This window comes from Chrysochloris asiatica, unplaced genomic scaffold (assembly GCF_000296735.1).
Source record: "Chrysochloris asiatica unplaced genomic scaffold, ChrAsi1.0 scaffold00178, whole genome shotgun sequence".
Classification (NCBI taxonomy): Eukaryota; Metazoa; Chordata; class Mammalia; order Afrosoricida; family Chrysochloridae; genus Chrysochloris; species Chrysochloris asiatica.
In genome coordinates this window covers 3,748,295-3,757,963 of record NW_006408696.1, presented here as the reverse complement: position 1 = coordinate 3,757,963, position 9,669 = coordinate 3,748,295, and the positions used below count along the sequence as shown (strand labels likewise).

The window sequence follows — 9,669 nt, the reverse complement described above, 5'->3', positions numbered from 1 at the left end:
AAGAGGGCAGGGGAAGAGCAACATGGTGGGTGGGAGTGGGTGCTGAGGGATGTGGGAAACAAAACACTTAGCTTGACTTGTGGCTGAATCTGGGACGTAACCCCCCCCCCCCCCCCTCCACAGCATTTCTGTGAAGTCAGCTGCGTGTTCCGGGCCCTGTACAGGTTGACTGCTGAGAAGAGTGTACAACCAGGCTCCAGCTTCCCTATGGGACTGAGAATGGAATGGAGGAGCGAAGAGAGGCATCAAGGATGCACGGATTCATGGTTAGATGGCACCCACTTTGGGGTCAGGGAATGTGCAGAAATCTTGAGGAGCCATGAGAATGCAAGTTTTCTGCTGACCCGTGGGATCCATCAGCTTTGTTTACACTGCAATGCCCTTCCTGCCTCTCTCTTACTCGCCATCAACTTCCTGAGGGCAGAACCTCAGGTTCAAGTTCTCTCCACTTCATCTCCATCCCCAGCCCCAGGGTCTCAAGAACTTCAGGAGGGGTTACAAAAGGTATTATTCTAGAATCCCACTGTTTGTTCTAAAGGAGACCTGGTGGTGCCTTGGGTTAAGCACTGGGCTGGTAACTGAAAGGTTAGCAGTTCTAACCCATGAGCAGCTTTGTGGGAGAAAGATGTGGCAGTCTGCTTCCATAGATTTATTGTCATTAAATGCTGTCGAGTCAGTTCTGACTCACAGTGACCCTGTATAGGGTTTCCGAGGAACCTCCAACCTTGCAGTCCAGCGCATTAACCCACAGCACCACACCAGGACTCCATAGATTTACTGCCTTAGAAACCCTAGGGGATAGTTCTCTGTCTGGTGAGTCAGAATCGAACTGAGGGCAATGGAGTATTGTTCTCTCTAAGGAAACCTGGTGGAGCAGTGGGATCGGCTCACTTTTACAGGATTGCTGTGAGTTGGAATCTACAGCACACAGCAACATCATCTTCTCAGGTGATCGCAGAGGTGTAGAGGCATGAAGAAAACTGCCCAGGCTCACACCGGGAACTGGGATTGTAGCCCAGTCTGACTCCAAATGGAAGCCCTTAATCGTTTTCTAGATTGCTTTCCTTTCTGCTAATCATGAACACGGTCCAGGAGGCCTCTGCTCTTCATGCCCCCAGTCCCTTCGCTGGATCGTAAGTGAGATGCAGCCATCCATCTCTGCTCCCTGCTACTAGTTGCTGCTGAGGCCTTCCAATTCAGTGGCCCGACGGGACGGACAGTGCAGGTCTGCCTGACATCCTTACAGAGCAGCTAGAAGGTTCAAACTACCAACCTTTCAGTTAGCAGTTGAGCACAGCCATTGTACCACATGAGGACTTCTTACCTGCTTCCTAGCACCTGACAATTACCTCACTGATTAGTAAGATTGATGAAGGAATTAACCAGTGGGAAATGAACTGACATAGGACCCCAGGAGAGCTGTACTGAGTGCTTTACTCCACCCCACCACACCCTCTGACTGTGCTGTGGTGGCCGGTGTCTGAGGCCCTGGAAATGCTGCTTCTCAGGCTGCAGATGAGCTGGGATGTTGAACTCTGTGGCTCAGGGCTGCCCAGCTAGTGAAAAGAAAGGTTTATAGGGAGCTCCACTGCTGCTGGGGTGGCCGAGTCACCACTCATCAATTACAGGCTGGGAATGTGAACTCAACATCTCTCTGAGAGCATGAGGTTGCAGTTGGCGAACCCAGGAGTCCCTAATGGCCCCCAAACGTTACGTCTGGATACCTGGTGTGACGCTGTAGGATCAGCACTGGACTGCGATTTGGTTAGCGGCCCAACGCTAAACCCACTGTACTACCAAGTCTCCTGAGGATAGCAATAACAATATTATTGAAAAGACTGAAAAACCACAAGCAGCTAAACGTCCAATAGTGAGGAAGTGATTAGAGAAATCAGTCATAATATACCCACCGGAATGGATTAATAAGAAGCCACTGAAAATATTTATGAAGCGTGTTTAATGTTTACAAAGAAAGTTTAGTGACGTGGTAGAACGATAGTGATTGAATTCTAAGTGGGGGAATAAAAATGGTTACAAATGGTAAAATACGAGGTCAATCATGAAAAAACAAAACAAAACAAACAAACAAAAAAAACAACGCATAGAAACAAAGACGGAAAACGAAATAGGCCAAAATGTCCTAGGTGGGCTCCAATTGGAGGAATTCTATAGCGTCATACTTTCTGAACTTTCCTAATGGTCTATATGTACATGGATTGCTTCTACAGTCGAGAAGAAAAGTGAAAAGTTTAAAAAATGATGTGTACGCGGTTTCCATTTTTATTTTCTCTGATTTTGCACATCAGCAAATCTTGAGTTAGGCTAACTACTGAGGCCGGTCACGACACACACACAGGTACAGAGAGGTCACACGGGCTGTGCCTGGCTGGCGGTAGCAAATGCACGTTGACGGACACAGATGGAACTGTTAGGTTGCTTACAGTGGACGCCACCGAGTGAGGGCGCCTCTCCCGCCTGTCCCTGCTCTCTCCACTCCAGGTCCACGTGCAAAGCTGGTGAGGGTACTTCCTGCTGGCCCTCCCTCGGAGCCTCCTCGTGGGTGGAGGGAGCCTCCTCTCTGAGTCCCTTCCTGTCTGCCCTGCCTTGGAGGTTGGAGCCTCTTCTGAGCCGCTGCATCTGCTCCAGACCGGCCTCCCTGTTCCCGCTCGGTCCCCCCACCCCACTCCTGGGGTGGATACTACCAGGGGAGGAAGAGCCAAGAGCACAGTGGACACCCCTAATATGAACCGTGCACAGACACAGGCTGGAGGGAAGTGGGGGACCTAACCACGACAGCACATAAGCGCACAATCTTTACAGATGGGCCCTCCGTGTCCCCGAGAATGCCACACCTATTATGACGCCTGAGAGGCGCGTGGGTTCTGTGGAGCCCTCCAGGGCACAGCCCCCAGGGCGGGAACAGACGGAATGGAGCTGTGCGGGTCCGGGAGCAGAGCGGAGGGTGGATGGAGACAGTACGCACTGGGGGATCACGCCCCTCTCCCAGTCCATTCACACGGCAGGGTGGGTACAGCTAGATACGTGGAGATATACTTTTTCGAAGGAGGACCTTTCCTGGTGGTTGGATAAACGGTAAGACAGACTCCTGGGTTCAGCATGCTCTGGGGAGGGCCATGCGACGGTGAGGACTCCCTATTGCTACTCTGTACAGGGCGGCTGGGCCTGCCCGCCGAGCCCAGGCCCCTGGCGGCAGTCACGGGCTTGCCTTCAACCCCTTCTGCCTTGGAGAGCTCTTGGGCCCCGGTGAAATGGGGGCTATGAAGACAACAGGGTGGGATGGGGTCTCCGTGGCCCCGGGGGCACCCCCCGTGGGAGCTACATGATGTTGCACTGGGTGGTCCCACAGCAATCCTTGATGAGTGCCAACCCCGTCTTGGCCACTGTGGGCTTGCTAGGTGGGGGCTCTGCTTTCTTCTCTGCCCGGGAGCCTGTGGCAAGGTAGACACACACAGGAAGAAAGGGGGAGATGAGGTGAGGATGGTACTGAGCATCTGCAGCTCCAGCCCCACCCAGCCTCTAGTCAAGGCTTTGCTCAGCTCCACAGGCCAGGTGGTGGGGCCATGGAAGCTGACAGGTGTTTGCAATGGTCCTGCTGACTCTTACCACCTCCCTCTGGGCCTACTGACTTTCAGCCATCAGCTTCCAGCCACAACTTCCGGCCCTTCTATTCCGATCTCTGGGGCCCTGGTGTGGCGCTGGAGGAGAGACACTGGATTGGTAACCACAAGGTCAGCTATTCAAGCCCACCAGTCACCCCTCAGAAACCCTATCTATATAGGGTCGCTATGAGTCAGAACTGACTTGACAACACTTTAACAACAAATTACATATATTGAACCTTCTCATTCTAGCCTCCATATCTCATAACCTCTTTTTTCTATTTTCTATTTCTTTGTCTCTGTGCTGCATTGTCGGTGATTTCCTCTGATCTGTCTTCCAGTTTATGAATCTTTCCTTTAGCTGCGTCCTTCTGTTTAATCTGCGCTTCAACCTAACCATTGAATTTTTACTTCAGTGACAATTCATGAGTATTTTTAGAAGGCTATCCTTATTGGGCAGTGTTTCATTCTGCTGTGCATAGGGTCGCTATGAGTCGGTACTGACGCGATGGCACTTAACAACAACAACATCCTTATTGGGCAGTGTTTCATTCTGCTGTGCATAGGGTCACTATGAGTCGGTACTGACGCGATGGCACTTAACAACAACAACAACATTATTATTTGCAAATCTACCTATTCTTTTTCCATAACATCCTCCTTTTTATCTTTATTCCTTTAATCATTTTAAAAAGATTTATTGACTCTCTTAAATAATTGTTCTTTCTGGTTCTTGGGATGGCAGATGTTCTCTTTGTTGCATCTACTGACTTGTCTCATGAGCGTTTATTTCCATGTGGTTTAAAAATTCTCATTAAGCGCTCATCTTCAAGGGGGTTGTCTTATCTGTTGGAGTCTATGAGCATGGGATTCAGAAGGGTCTTGATCAAGCAGTTTTGCATTTATTTCTTCTGGGGTTCCAGAACTTTTGCTGTTTTTAGATTAGTTATTAATATTAAATTTTCAATTTAGGATTCCAACACCGGATGGTAGTGTAAATTTGGACCACCACACTTGGCCTCTGGCGCAAAGTATGGGCTTGGCATTTTGATTTCTTGCCAGAATCATTTATTTTTTCCCTCTCCACAGCCCTACATGGAATGCAGGCATTTTTCTGTCATAGAAGAGACTGACTTTAGGCAGAGATCATGTGCCTTATGATTTTAGGGATCAGCAGAAGGGAGTTCTGGTGTGTCACTGTGGGTTAATGAGCTGGACTGTAAAGTCGCTTTGATGTGCAAGATCGGAGGTTCAAGCTCACCAGCTGCTCCTTGGAACAGGGTCACTATGGGTTGGCAGTGACTTGATGGCACTTAATAACAACAGAAGGGACCACAGCCTTTCTCTTTCTTCACATCCCCACCCACGTACTACAACCATGTTTTCCTGAGACGTTAAATGGGTGGTCCGTGAAAACTGAGTTTCTGGTTGTAGTAGATTGTGGCAGCTTTTGGCTTTTGTCGACCCAGCAAGATGACCAATTCCTCTTCTTCTGGAGACAGAGTGTGTCTCTGTGGCTGTAGGGGTGGTCATGTGACACTGACCTGCCCAATCATAATACTCTACTCTCTTAGTAACAATGATTGGCCTAAGAGGTAATAAGGGCCTTTCTCGGAGATGTATGTATTTAGATACCAGGAGAGAGAAGCTGCATTGTTGTCCTGGAGATGCCCAGTTCTGGTTCTGGCTTCAAGATGGATTGTGTAGTAGGAGAAAATGAAGCTAATGTGCAAAGAAAGCCAGAGATAAGAAGTGGAAGGAGAGTGAGGGCGGTCTAACAATGTTCAGCCCCTGAGGACCTGGCATGTGTTACTGTTCTTTCAACAAACCCCCTTTTTGACTTGGGTCAGTTTGTATTAGGCCTCCATTTCTTGAAAGGGAAAGAAGACACCTCACTGATACAGAAGGGATACATTATAGAAACAAGCCTCATTCTTTGACAGCACAGCCCATTATCTCTACATTAGGCAAAAAGACACAGATCCTCCAAGTAGCCGATCAAGTATACAACATTTCCCAAATTTATTTCATATGGAACCCTTTTTTGTTGCTTAGAGCATCTTAAGAGGCTGATATTCGGTTCCAATCTTCACAGATTCCAATATTGGCCCCAGCTCCCTGTGCCTCAGTTTCACCTTGCTTCAGTGCTCACCCAACTCCTCCTAGGAAATGCACCAAACCTGGTGGTTAGGGAGGGCCGCTGCTGCCAGGACCCGCTAAATGATATGCAGGTGGTACTGGTTGGGGATCATGTGCTGACTCATAGCAACCCTGTACAGGGTTTCCAAGACTGTAAATCTTTACAGGAGCAGAAAGCCTCATCTTTCTCCTGCAGAGCAGCTGGTAGACTCAAACCTTCCAGTTAGAAGTCCAGCTCATAATTCACTATGCAACCAGAGCCCATTACAAAATGAACCCCTTGCTCCAAAGAGGGGTTCTCGAGGTGGTGCAAATTAGTCAAGTGCTTGACTACTAACTGAGAGGCTGGCAGTTCGAACCCACCCAGAGGCACCTCAGAAGAAAGATCTGGTGATCTGTCTCTGAAAGGTTACAGACTTGAAAAACCGTGTGGCGCACACCTGGGTCGCCATGGCAAGTTTGTTCGTTCTGGTTTTTGCTAAAAAATCAACTCCAGACATGGCTGCTAAGCATTCAGCAAATGGGGGGCCCTTCTCAGCGGGGTGAAGCCAGCCTGCACGCTTCCATTCTATGGGTCAGTGAAAAGTATTTTTTTGCGTGCCCTTGGGCACCCTGATTCTTTAACTGTCCTTTTGAGTGGGGAGGGGCAGGGCTTGGGGAGCCCTGTGTGCACTTACTGGCTGGAGATTTGGTTACTTTGTCTAGAGGTTTTAACTTGATTCTCAGGAAATCGGCCATTTCCTTGTCTTCTTCTTGTTCCCTGTGAAGAGAGATGGGAAAGAGAAAAGTCCAGAGAACAAGGAAGGAAAACAACATAGAACCTATAAAATGAGGCAAAAGGTGAAAGAGATGGTGTTTTGTGGATGGTGTGCCCATGTGGTTGTGTATTATGTGTCTATGTTGTGTTTGGTGAACACTGGGCTAAAGCAGAGAGATGTAGCAACGAAGGGAACTGTTGACCTGGGGTCAGGTGAGATCCCAGGGCAGGGCAGGTGCCTTACAGGATGTGTTCTCTCTGTTGGGCAACACCTCTTGACTCTGTGCCATGAAGCCACCTCAGATACCTGCGCCACCACAAGATGGAGGCGCTGGTGGGACCCTGAGGGAAGATCACCTTGGCTCTTCTGAGACTCACCAGGAGTGAACCCAGCCTGGGTGAGCTCGGCAGGTGTGTCTCTGAGCGGAGCTTCGGAGGACTCAGAGTAAAGAGGACATTGCCTTTTGGACTGAGAGAGGCGCTAGGAGCCAGGCGGAGACTGTTTCCTTCCTTTGATCGGGGACAGAGGGGTGTTCACATCTGCATCCAGATGAAGGTGACAGGGATTCCCTGACTGCTAGGAAGGGACATGGGGCCTTTCTCCAAAGAGAGGAGAAGGGGAGAGGGCAGTGTAAGAGAGAGTGGTTTCATAGCAGCGAAAGTTTCCAGAAGTTGCCTTGGATTCAGTGAAGAGAATGAGTAAGAAGCTCTGAGGCCAAAAGGTTGACCAGAACGCGATGTCAAAGATACGATAAGCAGACAGAGAGAACCAGAGCATCTGAAACAGAATAGCCAGAAGGCAACCAAGGAGAATGTTGACTCACCGTGAAAAAATGTGACCCAACAAATGGTTAAACCTGCAACTCATTTACTGTGTAAGCTTTCACCCAAAACAAGATAAAGTGTTTTTTTGTTTTGTTTTGTTTTTAAAGAAGAAGACATTCTGTAGTGTGTTAAGGGCCATAACTCCTTCCTCTTCACCTTTTCTAAGGACATGTACTGAAAATCCTCAGGCCTTTGTGAGGCTTTGGGGGCTGGACTGTCAATGTATCTTGAATGTGCAATACGGTCTGTTTGGGTTCAGTGTTCCTGGGAGCGTTGGCAGGGCTCTGTTCTGGGGAAGGCTGTGTGTGTGTGTGTCTGGGATCAGGGGTGGGTGGCAGTCCCATGGGGACCCCACAGCCGGCTGACCTTAACCGCTCGACCTCCGCGTCATCCACCAGGAAATCTCGCTTCTGCACCAGTTTGTGGATCTTCTGAATTAGCTCATCCTCTCTCTGCTTCTGCAGTTTGGTTTTTTCTTTTTCTGGGAAGAAGACACCAGCAAAGGAATAGGTGAGTGTAGCTGGTGAAATCATCAGAGTCCCCGGGGCCGGTGCTGGAAGCCTGACAAGATTAGCGGGGATGGGAGGGATGGGAGGAGGAGAAGCAATGACACCCCTTTAAACCTCAGTTTCCTCCCCTGTAAACCACACATGGTGGTCCCATTGCGAGATGGAACCATTATGAACAATTTGGAGTCATCCTTCCAGTCATTTTCTAGGCATAAATAGTATCATTTTGAAAAAGTGGGGGTTCACAATGTTGATTTGATTTTGTATCCTGGCTTCTTCTTATTGCCCTTTCTACTTAACCATATGCTTGTAAGTGTTTCTATGGCATTCTGCATTCTCCTACACTATCATTAATATTGGCTACATAGGTCTCCGTTGTAGAAATGTACCATGATAGTTATTTTTAAAATCCATTTCCTGCTATGCCCCAAAATAGACAAACAAATAAGCAGAAATATTAGGAAATAATTTAGTGTGGAGCCTGGCTGTGGTAAACTCTCAATAAACAATGACAGAGCAAGGGAGCCCTGATGAAGCCAGAGCTGAGGAGGGGCTTTGGTAGGGGTCTTGAGAAGAAATTACTGGGTGATGAGGATAAGTCAATTGTCTGAAGAAAGCCAAGATCTAGGATGATCAGGAGTCCTGGTGTGGGACTGTGGGATAATGTACTGGACCCCAAGGTTGGTTTGAACCACAAGGCTGGCAGTTCAAATTCACCAGCCACTCCTCAGAAACCCTATACAGGGTTGCTATGAGTTGGAACCAACTCGATGGCACTTAACAACAACAAGGATGATCATTAACAGGGAAGTGCCAGAAAATCAAGCCAGATTCAGAAGAAGATGTGGTACAGCAGTGATGATAATAGGATGGATCTTGGCTGAATGCAGAGACTACCGGAAAGATGTTGAGTTGTGTTTTATTGACTATGCAAAGGCATTCAGTGATGTGGACCATACATATTATGGCTAACATTATAAAGAATGAGAATCCCAGAACACTCATTTGTGCTCATGTAAACCTGTACATAAACCAAGAGGGAATATTGCATAGTTTAAAATTAAGAAAAGTGTGCATCTGAGTTTTATCCTTTTATTAGTTCAATCTGTATGCTGAGCAAATAATCTGAGAAACTGTATTATATGAAGAAGAACATGGCATCAGGATTGGAGGAAGTCTTGTTAACAACCTTCAATATGCAGATGACACAATCTTGCTTGCTGAAAGTGAAGAGGACTTGATCAAAGACTTCAGTCTTCAATAAAATCATACCTTACCATAAAGAAAACAACAGGAGGCGGGGCTTGATGGCGGCTAGGGTAGAAGTGCAGTGAAGTTCGTGGTCACACACATAGAATACCAGGCAAAGCAGATGCAGGGCAGAGTTCCAAAACTTGGAACCACATAGCTAGGGATATTTTAAAAGTGTGAAGGCTTATAGCTAGTGGAACAGAAAAAAGGATTAAAAAATCTGAAGAAGGTCTAAGAGTCATGTTGGACAACATGAAGAGGAATAACTTAAGAATTACCAGCTTTACAGAACAAGAAGACTCACACAAGTCCACAGAGGAAATAGTTGAAGAACTGCAGGAAGAAAATTTCTCTAGCATCCTGAAAAGTGAAAAGATAAACATTTAAGAAGCACAACGAACCCCAGGAAAGATAGACCCCAAAAGAAAATCACCAAGACATATCATAATCAAGCTCTCCAAAGTCAAAGATAAAGAGACACTCCTGAAAGCATCTAGGGAAAACAGAAGTGTTACATACAAAGGCTTGGATTTCTCAGCAGAAACCATGCAGGCAAGAAGGCAATGGG

The 9,669-nt window shown here is 47.6% G+C and overlaps 1 protein-coding gene across 1 annotated transcript in view; it reads right to left on the bottom strand.

Moving 5' to 3' along the window:
- Window positions 1-2,974: 2,974 nt before the first annotated feature.
- The window catches only part of LOC102829896 (chromosome unknown open reading frame, human C16orf45), a 146,002-nt gene continuing 139,307 nt past the window's right edge, over window positions 2,975-9,669 (bottom strand). Inside the window, exons 4-6 of the mRNA XM_006871958.1 lie at window positions 7,708-7,822; window positions 6,437-6,519; window positions 2,975-3,449 (exon numbers count right to left, since the gene is read on the bottom strand). Of these exons, the coding sequence (XP_006872020.1) occupies window positions 3,337-3,449; window positions 6,437-6,519; window positions 7,708-7,822 (311 nt within the window). The 3' untranslated portion in view covers window positions 2,975-3,336. The remainder of the gene's footprint in view (window positions 3,450-6,436; window positions 6,520-7,707; window positions 7,823-9,669) is intronic.